Source organism: Scophthalmus maximus, chromosome 6 (assembly GCF_022379125.1).
Source record: "Scophthalmus maximus strain ysfricsl-2021 chromosome 6, ASM2237912v1, whole genome shotgun sequence".
Classification (NCBI taxonomy): Eukaryota; Metazoa; Chordata; class Actinopteri; order Pleuronectiformes; family Scophthalmidae; genus Scophthalmus; species Scophthalmus maximus.
The window spans coordinates 7,604,264-7,618,358 of record NC_061520.1 but is presented as its reverse complement, the minus strand read 5'-3'; the positions used below and the strand labels follow the sequence as shown (position 1 = coordinate 7,618,358).

General features: G+C 41.9%; 1 protein-coding gene and 1 long non-coding RNA gene across 2 annotated transcripts in view; one reads left to right on the top strand and one right to left on the bottom strand.

Moving 5' to 3' along the window:
* Positions 1-254: 254 nt before the first annotated feature.
* Positions 255-4,863, bottom strand: LOC124850051. Its single transcript, XR_007030835.1, has 3 exons — positions 4,336-4,863; positions 1,544-1,662; positions 255-504 (listed from the first exon to the last, which is right to left on the bottom strand). It is a non-coding gene; the product is annotated as an uncharacterized LOC124850051 (long non-coding RNA).
* asic1b (acid-sensing (proton-gated) ion channel 1b) overlaps positions 3,816-14,095 on the top strand; it is a 143,185-nt gene continuing 132,905 nt past the window's right edge. Inside the window, exons 1-3 of the mRNA XM_035630606.2 lie at positions 3,816-3,967; positions 5,227-5,640; positions 13,565-13,760. Of these exons, the coding sequence (XP_035486499.1) occupies positions 5,279-5,640; positions 13,565-13,760 (558 nt within the window). The 5' untranslated portion in view covers positions 3,816-3,967; positions 5,227-5,278. The remainder of the gene's footprint in view (positions 3,968-5,226; positions 5,641-13,564; positions 13,761-14,095) is intronic.

Sequence of the window (14,095 nt, the reverse complement as noted above, 5' to 3'; positions counted from 1 at the left end):
AAAGTAGAGAAGTATTACACATGCCCAAGTATAAAATCACTCGACTAAGAAGGCATCATGGTGCATTACAAAGACCTCAACTAGGGGTATCAAGGATTTCTGTTGATGGATTCTCCTCCTTTCAATAAAGGCGTCCTTGACTGATAATGATCAGTGCCTACCTGGATGGTACACATTTGTCTGGTCTGGAACCTGCGGGTACTCATTATTAGATCTAATGACCATCTGTCTATGAAGACCTTGTCTGTCACCCTTTCTATGATGTCATGCTCTGGACTAGTGCCAGTTGCTTGGAAGCAGGTTCTGGGTGTGGGCTTGAAACTGACTTGAATCATCCGGGTCAAGTGCCTCTTGCTCCGTCTGTGTCCTGCTTGCCCAACGATAACTAAAGAGACCTGTCAATGGGACCCCAGAGTGTATTCGAATTCCCGGCCAGCTCCCCATGAGTTGGTTGGCACACCACGTAGCTTTGGCCAAAGTAAAAGCCAGTCTGCATGGAGTGAGCTGAAAGGAAAGAGGACACAAGAGAGAGGGGAGGAGAGGAGAATCTTCCCGTGTGTGAGTTGATTCTCAACACTAGTGTAATCCAAATGAACTAATGAATTAAAGGAGAGTTGACCTCACTAACTGGTAGCGAGATTAACCTCTTGTTTTCCCATGTGCCAACATAAACCAGTTTTCTTTGCTAGTGCTCTACCATAATCATGTAAAAAGTATGTAGTAATTGTAGTGTCTTTTTGTCAATATATGGAATATGAGTAGCATGTGTGGTCCACATGTTTCTTGCTCTGTAATGTTATGTTGGGGCCCTCTGACGACCCCCTGACTTTTCCTTACAAACCCTATTTGGTCTTCCTTCTTGCATTGTATAAACAAATGTGAAACCAGAGGTTCTTTCTGAAGTACACAACGGCCCTATATAAGTTTACGTTTTACCCAGTATGAACAGAGTTTTCCTTTGGCTGGATGCTCTCCAACCTCTGCAGTGCTTGAAACGATGCTGGTCTTTTTGTAATAAACCTTTATATACAATCAAGACGGTGTCGGCGGACTTCTCTTCAATACATCTTCACATCATCGCTACTTAGTATACAACATAATCCTTAAAACATGCTGATTAATATTGACACAGATTGCATTATTTAACAGTTGGCCAATATGTAGTGGAAAGCAAATAATCAACCCTTAGCTAAGCCCCATCCACTTCAGTTACTGTTACTACGCCTGTCAACGCTTGCACACTGCACATTGTATATTTTAAATGATAACAATGGTAGATTTAAACTCAGTACTTGTAAGCCCGTCATTCTTAAACAGTTAGTCTTTAGTTTCAGCAGATTTTCAGCAGGAAAATAAGGTTTTTCATTTGTATCCGATGACTCAGTTGGCTGTTAAAACAGTCAAAAGCTGATTTTACCAGATGTATGGCTGTAGCCAGCAACCTAGCTGTAACTCACAGAAGTTATGTTTTTTTTTAAAGATATTTTTCCACTCTACTACACATTTGATATGTTTACTGTCAGGTCAAATTAATAATCCTTACATGTCTTCATACAGGAAGGTGTGCAGTAAGGTGAAGATGTCTAGGCAGAGTGCAGCAAGATGCAGGAGAGAGACTTCCAGGGAAGACGGACAGGAAAAAAACAAGAGACAGGACAGAATCTGAAATTTAAAGGGAAAAAGGTTATGTTTTAACCTAATCCACATGTAGTAAACAGCTGAATCACACATTGAGATGGTGGTTTATGGACCATTTCATGGATTTCTAGAAGTGCTGCCCAAAAATCGAATATTCATTTCAACTCCGAGCTTTCAAAAAATCCTTGTAAAATAAAGAACCACTTTCAGGGTGTCAGTGGATGGAAATATATTCATATGCAGGGCTGGACAGCGAGAAAGCCAAAGCAGCGCTGAATGACAGAGAAACCTGCACTAAAAAAAAAATGACTGTAAAACAGTCATATTCATCCTGGTATCTCTGAGGAGCATTACAACATCACAGTCTTCAAAATAATGTAAGGAGACAGAAGTATTATTTCAGTAAGCTACTCCAGCATTTGCCGTGGCACAGACAACCATCATAAAAGCTAAATCTGATTAAGTGTACAGCCCATGTATCAAAATGTATCAAAATGTAAATCTGTAATTTAATATCTAATGTAACAGCAAACCTGTGTCTGTCACTGCTTCACAATGTCTACCCAGAATTCACATCACCTCACTGGATCAGGGCATGGCTCATCTTCCTAGCACTGCTGATCAATATAAGATGCAGGCTTTATAGATGACTGCCACATTGTCACAGTCAATACTATGGCAAATGGCAATTATGGATGTATTAGGAACAATTTCATGGGTGAGCACCCTCTCGCCTCTTGGCAATATGGTTTCTGTGACAGATTTGGCACTGGCAGTCTTGTAACACATCTGCCTTATTGCCTGTGTTTGGCTTACTCACTCACTCTTACGTATTTGGATGTTCCACTCAGTCAGCTACATAGAATCGGTCAAGGGAGAAAATAGATTTGTTCAGGGATATGTGTGTGTGTGATATGTGTATATGCACGTGCACAGTAAACATGCATGAACGCTCATGCATATGTGTAGTGTAGCATGTGCATGTGTGCCGAATTGTGTGTATATACACGTATGCATATGTATTGCATAAGTATTTGTTTACAAAAATGATGCACCTGGGGGCACATATAAACAGTATGTACTGAGTTACTGCATACAGTATACAGGTATGAGCATTTATGTAAAATGTCTGATTGTGTGCTTCATAAAATTAAATAATTCACTTAACTTTTTATCTGTTGAATGCAAAATCTGATGCTAGGCTGTGTTCATTCGCTAAGCTATCTGTGGGGGACTGACAGAGAAACAGCAGGGGTGATAAAGATAATGATGAACTTTGGAATTATAAAATGGGTAAAAGTTTTCGATTTGAAAACAATTTGACTTTTCCTAAGTACATTTTCGAAAGGTAGTGGCTAACGTTACTAAAGGTTTGTTGTTTTTTTCTTCTTTTTTTGCAAATTTTCTTTCAAAAAGTTTTGCCCTCAAGAGCTTCCATACTTCAGCTACACACCTGACTTAAAGTAACATTTGTAGAAAGTAAAACTTGATGCTAGCTTTGTCGTTCTACCAGCTTTTAGCTAGCTCAGAGGACTGACTGAGAAACTGCAGGGGTGATAAAGGTCATTTAGGAATTATAAATGGGTAGGCAGGGCTACAGATACTAAAGTTGTGTTGTTGTTTCTTTTTCCCAATTGTCTTTTAAAATATAAGTTTAACCCTCATGAGCTTCCATACTTAAGCTGCACACCTGACTTTAACATAATGCTAGTAGCTACCAGAGACAACTTAAAGTTCAAAAGTAGTTTAATTAAACCCACGAGTACCTCATGTAAGCAACATTTAACAGATTTACTTTATATTATAATAAAACTTGTAAATATCACCGGAAGAAAGTTAAACTTGATGCTAGCGTTTGTTCATTCTACCAGATTTTAGCTAGCTCAGAGGACTGACAGGGAAACTGCAGGGGTGATAAAGGTAATTCAGGAATTATAAATGGATAAACGTTTTTGATTCAAAACTAATTTTACTTCTCCTAAGTAAATTTTCTTCAGGCACTGCTAAAGTTGTGTTTTTTTTCCAATTGTCTTTTAAAATTTAAGTTTAGCCCTCAAGAGCTTCCGTACTTAAGCTACGCACCTGACTTTAACGTTACGTTTGAACGTTGCCCTGCTGTGAGTAGCTACCAGACAACTTAACGTTCAAAACTAGGTTAATTAAAGTCCCGAGCACCTCATGTAAACAAAAACCAGGCAACGTTGTATCGACTGTCGTTACTTTATAATAAAACTAGTAACTTTCACCGGAAGAGAGTTAAACTTGATGCTAGCTTGTTCGTCCTACCAGCTTTAAGCTAGCCCAGTGGACAGACAGAGGAACTGCAGGGGTGAGTACAGGGGGCATCCTTTTTTGTTGTTGAAACTGTAGCTTCAGTACAACATCTCCCTTCTGGGTAAAGTGAAGGCTTTGCCGGAGTGACACCTTCGTCGTCAGCGGGTGTAAAAAGCGCATGCCGTCCTCCTATCCTCGCTCTGTGCCTGTTTTGGGGGCGAATTTAATTGATCCGGGCAAACGGCGACCGACCGCCCCTGAACGCGGCTTCCCCTGGAATTCATAACGCGCATCATTGTGGCCAGGATTGGACCTCCCGGTTCCTTTTTGGCCCAGAACTCCCCCTATTCAAGGATAAACCAAAACGGGCTTCCCAATTATAATTTAAAAAAACCCTAAAAAAAACAGGACTACGCCAATTACCCCTGCATTGTTGTGCGAAGGCTTGACTGGAGGAGAGGGGAAGGAAAGGGATGCGAGCGAGCGGGCGAGCGGAGGCGCACCGGGACCGCGGCGGCGATGTGACGGCGCCGGCTCCTCTGTGATGCAGCTGTTGGTGCCGTGGCGGTGGGAGACACGGGACGACGACGGCGGCGGCTGCGACTGAATCGCGAATCGCGAACTGGCGAGGAATCAGCGAGGCGATTGTTACTGTGCACGTGTTGGGAGTGATGATGATGATGATGACGATGATGAAGATGAGGAGGAGGTGGAGGATGCTGAGCGGGGAGGGAGCCGTGTAAGACGCTCTGCCATTCACGCACAGAGGGAATAACGCAACCGCCGCTTTGCTTTTGCCGAATCAAGATTTTTCTTCTCGCCGAAGCGGTTTGTCTTTTTTTTCCCCCTCCTCCTCCGTGGTCTGTTTTTATTTCCTCCTCTGCAGACCCTGGCCAGAGGTTTTTTTTTCTGGGTTCAGATCGTGGAAGCCTTTAAATCAACTCGGTCGTATCACACAAGTGTGCGACGGAGAGGACACGCGCTGGCATCTGTCCACGCGCGCGCCACGTCCGGCTGTTTATTATGGAACTGTGACCCCCCTCACCCATCACCCCACAGCCGAGGTACAGCACACGCTCCCCCCACCCCCCCTGCCCTCCACCATCTCTGCACTTTTTCCAAGTGTGTTCGTGTGAGCTCGGGGTATTTTGAGGATATTCTTGGGTGAAATAAAGCGCTGTCGGTGACGCAACAGCTCGCCACAGGACTGCATGAGGAACACATGCGGAGAAGGGCGTGAACTCGCAGACACTCACCTCCTTCCCGTTAGTAAAGCATCTACTTATCTATAAAGCTGGTTGTCTCCGTTTGCAGCCTACCCCCCATCCCCTCCTCCTCCCTAGGCACACCTGGGCTCATCCTCACGATGGATCTCAAGGCGGACTCGGACGACATGGACTTCAAGCGACCGGCTCCCATCGAAGTTTTCGCCAGCAGGTCCACGCTGCACGGCATCTCGCACATGTTCACCTACGAGCGCATGTGCATCAAGCGCAGCCTGTGGATCTTGTTCTTCCTGGGCTCCCTGGGCGTGCTGGTGCTGGTGTGCGTGGACCGCGTGCAGCTCTACTTCCAGTACCCGCACGTCACCAAGCTGGACGAGGTGGCGGCGCCGATGATGGTGTTCCCCTCGGTCACCTTCTGCAACCTCAACTCGTTCCGCTTCAGCCGCGTGACCCGCAACGACCTGTACCACGCCGGGGAGCTGCTGGCCTTGCTCAACGGCAGGTGTGTGTGTGTGTGTGTGTGTGTGTTTGGTGTGTGAAGTTCCCATTCTGCTTCACCTGTGCGTTAAGGGCTGTGCCATTGCTTATACAGCAGCAGGTCTACCTGCTGATATATATATAAATACACACACACACACACACACACATACATATATATGTACACACACACACACATGTATATACACATATATGATTAGAGCTGCAACAGTTACAATTTAGTAATCGATTACAAATTAATCGCCAACTATTTTGATAATCGCTTAATCGGCTAAAGTAGTTTTTATGAAAGTCAAAATTCTCTGATTTCAGCTTCTTAAAAGTGAATATTTTCTGGTTTCTTTGCTCCTTTGTAACAGTAAAGTCAATATCTTTGGTGTGAGTACAAAACATACTTCATCTTGGGGTTTTGGGAAACACAATCTCACATCTCTCAACATTTTATGACATTTTATGGACCAAACAACTAAGCGATTAATCAAGATAATAATCGAGAGATTAATCGATTATGAAAAGTATCGTTAGTTGCAGGACTATATATGATATCCTTAGTAGTTTGAAAGTATCAAAGTATTTTTAATGGCACATTATCTCTTGATCTTTGATTTCCTGCCATTGAGTAACCCTATGACAGCCAGCTTCTTCCATCATGTACGATAAAACACACCCATATTGAGCAGCACACACTCCCAAATAGACACACTGCGGCTGCTTGGATGATCAGGTTTTTTCCTCGGGGGGAAACCCATCAGGGAGGATTTAGCAGTTGTTGATTAAGGATTTGATTGTGTCCACAGCACATTATGAGGTAATGGTGATAAGACTGTGAGACATTTGGCTGAAACAACACAATTTTTAATTTGGGTACATTCTTTTTGCAGTTATCGTTTAACTGTGGAACAAATCAATGACAAATTCCCTGAACCCACGGACTAAACACTTAAACTCTCTCATGAGATATTCTGTAAAGATGAGTAGTGTGGATGCTTTACTTGTAAGGCCCCGCAGTATAAATCCATAAGGCGTGAGTAAATGTTGAACTGTTTTTTTTTGCTCAATTGAAATGCAACCTTCAATTTAATTCAATGTCTTGTATTGTCTTAGGTGAAATCTTACACGTTACAGGCAATGTTGTTGATGTTGTTGTTGTTGTTGTTGTTTTTACACCTGTCTCACTGGTTGCTGCTGTTGACCACCACCACTGCATGCTCTGCAACATGCACAATTATTCATGAGTCTGCGTGGCAGCATTAATGTAGAATCGGCTATTTAATAATGTGACATTACAGATTGCTGTATGTATGAAACCTTATTCAACCACATGAACTTTACCACTCACACCAATCTGTTGAATAATAAGAATGAACAGATTATTTTTTTTATCACAGATCACGTGAACCTCGCAGGTGACAGATAATGGATGAGCTATTTCTAAGTGCTAATGAAAAGATGAAGGGGAAAACGCTGCTGGTGCAATTCCTTGTCTCATCACTTTACAGTTCATGAGAAACGAACACCTCCAATTTTTAAATCCCCTGCTGACTAAAGTGTGGAGAGACATGCGTGTGATTCAAAGCTGCCGTCCCCTCCCTCTTCACTTGTTGTGTTCTGCTGTGCTTTGATCATTTAGTCTTTCTCGGCAGTCGTGAAGAAGCTCAACCACCGTTGATTATGAAACTTTGGACTTTTAGATGTCTTCACTTTTTCTTTCCTAAGCCACCCAGCTTATTCCGATCACGTTTCCGTAGCACAGAACAGATGACCGTCCTCCACTCTACATCCATAGCTAAAAGCAGAGAAATTCACACGCACTCAAATACCACTCTCCACTCTTATGCAAAAATAGAAGATATAATACATACATAAACATATTTGAATAACTGTTTGGAACACATTATTCAGTGTATTTTTAACATATTGATCCAGACAGCTCTGCAGCCTAAGGCACAGTTGGGAGAGTGGTACATGCTAGAATTACATAAATTCAATTTTCCCGTTTTCTTACTGCATATCGTTGCTCCATGACCTCTATATGCATCCATATTACAGGTGATAACATTACAGGAAAGGAATGGATTCCATTGCTTGGGGCTGTACGGTATGGATTTCAACCAGTGTCCCTACATCCTACGTGGATCTGTTCTCTGTGTTTCGCACTGAGAGTTGCAATAGCAAACCATTAACATATCCACATAGGCTTCCAGATCTTGAATTTACTAGTGTATGTATAGGTTCTGCCTGGTTTCCTGGAAGAAGTGAGATGTAGTAAACATCAGGGCAAAATGCTCAGAATGAAGACAAAGCAGTGGCATTTGCTCCAAGTGACTTTGGAAGGAGTTGACTCTTGATGGAGGGAGGGGTCTACATGCAGAGACAATTAACTTGTGTCCCGTAAGCATGTGATGAACGAAGTCTTTATCCCTGTGTAATTAGTGCTGTTTGTTAAGCTACAGAGTTGTCCCACTGATTAACACTCTCACTGCCTGTTTCTCGGTCCTTTTCGTCCCATGTGGCGTCACCCCTCCCCTACGTTCTCAGAGATTGGTACAGTATATGCCAATATCTTAGATTATTATAAGGCCAGCTTTGTAAGCAGGTCAGTCTCAAATGTTCCACATGTGGAAAAGGTAATGTGTGAAGTAAGGACTCCGGAGGAAAAACAAAAGTATCGGGAACAACTTGAATCTAACTTGTAGATAAAAAGTTCTTAAGGTTTTCCTGAAAGTGCTGCTTGTAAATTAAACATTGATTGTGTGGCAAACACTTCAGTGGTAAACTTCTTGATATTAGCCAGCGTGCTGCGGGTTTTTGTCGGAAAATGGCAGAAGAAAAACAAAGGGTTATGATGGTGAGTCTGCATACATCACATGTACTTAGGCTGCCTTCGATGCAATGAAATTCATAGGTGAGCTATGAGTAACTTCACCATAACTTTCTCCACTCCAGCAGTTTCAATAACAAAAAGAATTAGAAAGAAACAAATGATAAAAAAAAATCACCTTCTTATTGTGTTTTTGCTGGTTATGGTCACACTTGGCAAAAATTACAGGTAAATTGCTGAATTTAATTATTTTCTGTTGCAAAGGCAATTATACGATGATTAACAAAAGAGAGGTCGTTTTGGAGTAGGCGTTGGTAATGTGTAGTGTGCGCTGCCAAAAAAGTGAGGAATAAGCTCTTGGAAGTAAGTGAGGCGAGTCTGCTGCTTGCACATTTCTAAAGCTTTTACATGTTTCCTGAGCTTGCAAACATGCTGGAGTCACATGAGCAGTGTGCGAAGTGTCACAAAATGTGCTGCTCGATAACTTTGACCGTGTTATCTGTCTCAGCAAGATCACGGGCCCCTAACCAGGATCTGACTGGTGTGAAAAGTGCTTGGGATGAAGGGGGGAGGCCAGATCTTTATGCCGACAACACAAAAGCAAAGAGTTGCGTCTAAAGCAGATATTTCACATGTGAACTCATTTGCATTTATATCGTATTTTATACAATAATTCCGTATCAGAGAAAATATGAACATAAGAGAGACATGGGTAGGTAGGTAGTATTAGTTAAGGTTAGGATAAATGTGATTTATTTTTGCTTCTTTTGTTTATTTTACATGAATTCTCATCAGCACAACAGAGCTCTGGATCGATTAACCCGTCATTGCCTCTTGTTTGCATCTCTATGATCTTGTCCAGATTGGGACAAGTTGTGCCATGTGTGCGCCATCATTAAGATTTGATTGTCAAAACTCTGCCACCAGGAATCATTCCAGCTACTCATTTTCAAGGACGCTGCGCAAACAGCACAGTCCCCGCTAGTGTACGAGTTCAATTAGCGCTAACCGGATAATTACCTGACATTATATCAAGATGTGTTCATTGTGTCAAACAGCCTGAGGCATTAACGCCATCTTTATAGAATGAGAATACGAACTGCCATGGAGATGCCATTGTAAGGATTTGTATAGATTTCTATAAATATGAAACTGGGTATGTGAAGTATACAGTTTTGTGACAACAGTGTCGCGTCTTTATCCGCTCTTCTCTCGAGGTAGCGGAGTGATGCAGATGTTCCTTCATTCGTTTTAGTCCCCGCAAGAAAATTAAAGTGGTTGTGGCCCATAATCCAATTTAGTCCCCCCCCCCCCCCCCCCCCCCCGCCCCTATCTAGCAAGTTTGCCGTGATTGCTTTAGGGAGCAGTGGCAGGGCAATATTAAAAATCTAGCCATATTATTGTGATTGTATGCGCTTCAGCTAAAGCCTCCTGACTCGGGGATCTGAGCACAGCGTCTTAAGTGCTCTCCTGGCAGCTTTGTGTTGCCTTTAAGACACAGGCTCAGGATAAAATTCAATTAAAGTTAGTATATACAACAGGCTGTACCTTCTTACTAGAATAAAGCATGACAGTTTCGTGATGCAGTCCCTGTGTGGGCGCGAGAGTACGGAAATAGTTTAGAGCTGAGATTTTTATTGTTTTGAAATATATCACACATCTTTATCAGTCACTTATGGGCCTCTGTAATTTGACATGTCTTTTCCAGGGCTTCAGACTTACTTTTTTCCCCGATCATTTGTGTCAATACCAGGAAGTAGCTACTGTAATACTAGCTTCAATCTAGTTTGATGCTAGCTTGATTGTCATAGTTTAAAGTAGCAACCTTGAAAAATGCACAATGGTGATTTAGCCTTGCAATATTTAGATATTTTTAGTATCATGAACTGTGTCATGTGAATGTGAATGCAGCATTTTAAATCTCTGCGAAATCAAACCAAACATATCCTCCTTCTGCACCTTCACATTAAAAGCATGTAACCGCTAAAACTTTAGTCAACTTTGGTCAAGAAGTAGTCACAGGAAATAGAATGTTTTTGTCGGCGAGCTTACCGCTAACGTTAATCAAAAAAATATGTCTACAAAACGAGACATTTTGCAGGAGGAAATAAATTAAGAAGGAACAGCCACAGTGAGCTGCACTGCAGGCAGCAGGCTGCTCACCTGCATTACTCATTAACCCCTCACAACCTTAATTTGCCTTGATACAAATTCAACCATAGCCAGATGTATCAAGGAGAATGGAGCAGGTAACAACCTCTCTCGGATTCATCATATATTTAATCTAAGAGCAAAGTGGTGGTCTGCACTCTGTTGTCTTTAGTCTGCCGTGCCATACACTATAGCTGCTGCTGCTCATGCAAATTCTTCTTACAGTTTATTAAATAGATTTAAATAAAGACGTATGTATGATGTAAACTACAACACTTTGAGCCAGATTTGATTTTAAGAGTTTGCTTTGAATTTTTATGTAGACAATTAGAGGCAGGCATGTTATACACTGCAACACTGATTTACTCTCTGATGTTACTATTTAGTCGGTGTGATAGTGGCTGTTGATCGGTAATTAGAGAAATTATGATAGTAATTAGCTGGTGGATTTAAAAAAAAAAACAAGCAAGCGTTTAACTGGTTTTGGTTGCCATGTTACACCTGATCTTTGATGCCCATTTTGATAGAATTGGATTGGATATTTTTTGGTGTTCCTTTCCCCTCCTGGTTTGAACAATAGGCCCGATCTTCTCTGTAGCAGCACTGTTAACTCCATTTCACACGAAGCATGACAGATTCCCATCTCACTACTGTGCTACGAGCAGAGCAGAGCAGCCGTCTTCATTTCAAATTACAGCACACCGTGTGTCACATGGTGAATATTTGATTTCATTCAGTTTGTAGCAGGTAAACAACACTGTAGCTGCAGAAGAACATATTGGGTTTCTTGTAAGTTGGTTGGACTCATGAGTTGAAAAATTTGTCGCCAGTCGAGTATGACTGCATTTCTACCGAAAGTAATAATCTTGTGTTTCATATTTTATTAAGGGATCACTTTACATTATTCCCATCATCGGGGTACATCGGGCTCACGACCACTGAGAAAGCTTGACCTTGTGGAATTAAAAAAAATCTATGAAGATTTACCACCAAGTATGGTTTGAAATAGTGCCCATATCCACGAGAAATAACTCTGGTGTCAGCATCCACAAAGTCATGCACAGATTTATTGTCGGAGGAGAAGGGTATGCCTTTGTCTTTCTCTGTCTCTCTTGGTTTTCAATTCAAATTCCGGTTTCCCCACTTCGGGACAGACTTACTCATTTTTGCAAGTGTAAATTGAGCTGTCCCAAATTATTGCAATGGTACAATACATGAACCCTATTATGAGCAGCCCTCTCTCATTACACACAAATTCAGGACTTTATATCATATACCCGACTACTTTGCAGTGCTTGAGAAGAAGCATAGCGACTGACTACCTCTGTCTCATTCAAAAAACCATTAAACATTCTTTCACTGTGCCATTCACTCTGATGGACTCCGTGTGTCCTAACAAATTATTCTCATAAGTGTCTGTCAGTAATGCTTAATCTTGGCACTCCATTATTTGGTTGCTTGTACCACTGATGGCCCATCGCTCAGCAGGGATCGTCGATGGGCTGTCCTCTCGGAGCAGGGCCACGCCAGTTAATTGAGGTTAATTTGTATCTGGGAATGACTGAGCAGGTGCTGGAGGTTGATGGAGGTTGTCAGCAGGGGCACGTCATAAATAACTTGCCCCAATGTTTTCCCTTCTGTGAGTGTTGTGAATGAGTTTCAGTTTTCTGTGTTTTTGTTGAAATGCACAAATTAATTTGAGATTTTCTAGTGTTTTATGTGTAAAAGGCAGAAGAGGAGAAATTCAAGAGTGTATGCTTCCCTCCACGATACACCTGATTTAAGTTTTGCAGCAGATGCTAAACGAAGAGTTCTGCTTTGATTTAAACTTCATGTAGTTTATGTACGCTTTCTCGAGTGTGCAGAATCCTCGGCTTGAATTACTGCATTATGAACATTGTTATGCTTACGATGTGAAAATGGTCTGCCGCCACAGTTAATCCTAATTATTTGGCAGATTGATTAACATGATTGTGTGAAAAAGAAATATTCCCCCTTCTCTAAGTAATGAGCTATTTCCCCCCACTCAGCACTACACAATGTGGCTGGCAGTTTCGAATAACATCTGTATAATATTGCGAGAGCTGACAAACTGCGGGGGTCGAGGAGAGTTGGCATGCACATATGTACCTTTGATTGAGTTAGAGGGTGAATATTTCTTACACATTAATCTCCATTGTCCTGCAAAATGCATCACTTTTACTATGTTCACGCCAGGGGTCCACACTACCACAAAGTTTGCGAATCCCTAATACTGAGACTGCCTGCCCCATTTTAGTTAAAAAAAAAACGACAGTATATGATTTAGTCTAGACGGACAGAAAGGTTAACTTTTGGAAATGATGATGCAGACACTCATGTCCGCTGGGTTTTTCAGTCAAGACGTATCCTTCCCCTGATTCGTCACGCACCTGATTGTGAATCAATCCTTCTTGAGTGGGTACTCCCTTTCCGATTGGCTATAGCTTCCTTCAGCTTTGTCGGTCCAAGCGACTAAATCCCTGGTCCTGCTTTTTGCCCTTACTGTTCATTGTTTATAGTATTTTCTGTAACTGTGTATATGTGAATGGTCATATGATGTATTTCCAGGTGTGTTAGTATGGACAAAGATTATTTCTGATATGGACTGAATTTATGTCCTGCTCTTGTCTCTGGAAATTCCTTGAGCCAGAATTCAGTTTGAAGATGGTTGTAATAGACTGCTGAGAATTGCAATCAGTGAAGAATCATTTTACCTTATTTTGATGTGTTTTTGGCTATTCATATCTGCAGTAAGCCCTTTGAACAATAGTTTCATGTAATTCATATAGGAAAATATTTTTTTTAAAAAAGAGAGAAAGAGATAGGCTTATATATTTCATTGAGAAATGGTCCAGTTTATTTTACTAGCACAAATACTTGTATGTGTATTTTTCCACATGCTCACAATGAGTAAGCCCAGAACATTCTTGTCCAGGTACGAGATCCGGGACCCACACCTGGTGGAAGAATATGTCCTGCAAATCCTGAAGGAGAGGGCCGACTTTGACAACTATAAACCCCGCCCCTTCAACATGCGCGAATTCTACGACCGGACGGGCCACGACATCAAGGACATGCTGCTTTCCTGCTATTACCGAGGCATGGAGTGCAGCCCTGAAGACTTCACAGTGGTGAGTCAGCAATCTCAATAGTTAAAATGTCCCGCGCAGGGCCAGCTGGGGCCTCGCCAAGGCCAGGGTCTGCCAATATAGTTCATCATGACATGTTTATAATATGAGCCTTGTTGAGCAATCGTCGCTGAAGTGTACTGTTAGGAAATGACACGTCAGGATATAGATGATAGTGAATTGTTTTGACTGATTTTACTTTCAATTCAATCTCCGGGCTCCATCAGTCCAGATCCATAGGGACTGAGAACCATTGTGCGTGCTGTGATGGACTCCCAGGCCAAGGGGCCGTTGAGAGTACATCTTAGTACCATGTGCAAGTCTGTTGTCATGCTAGT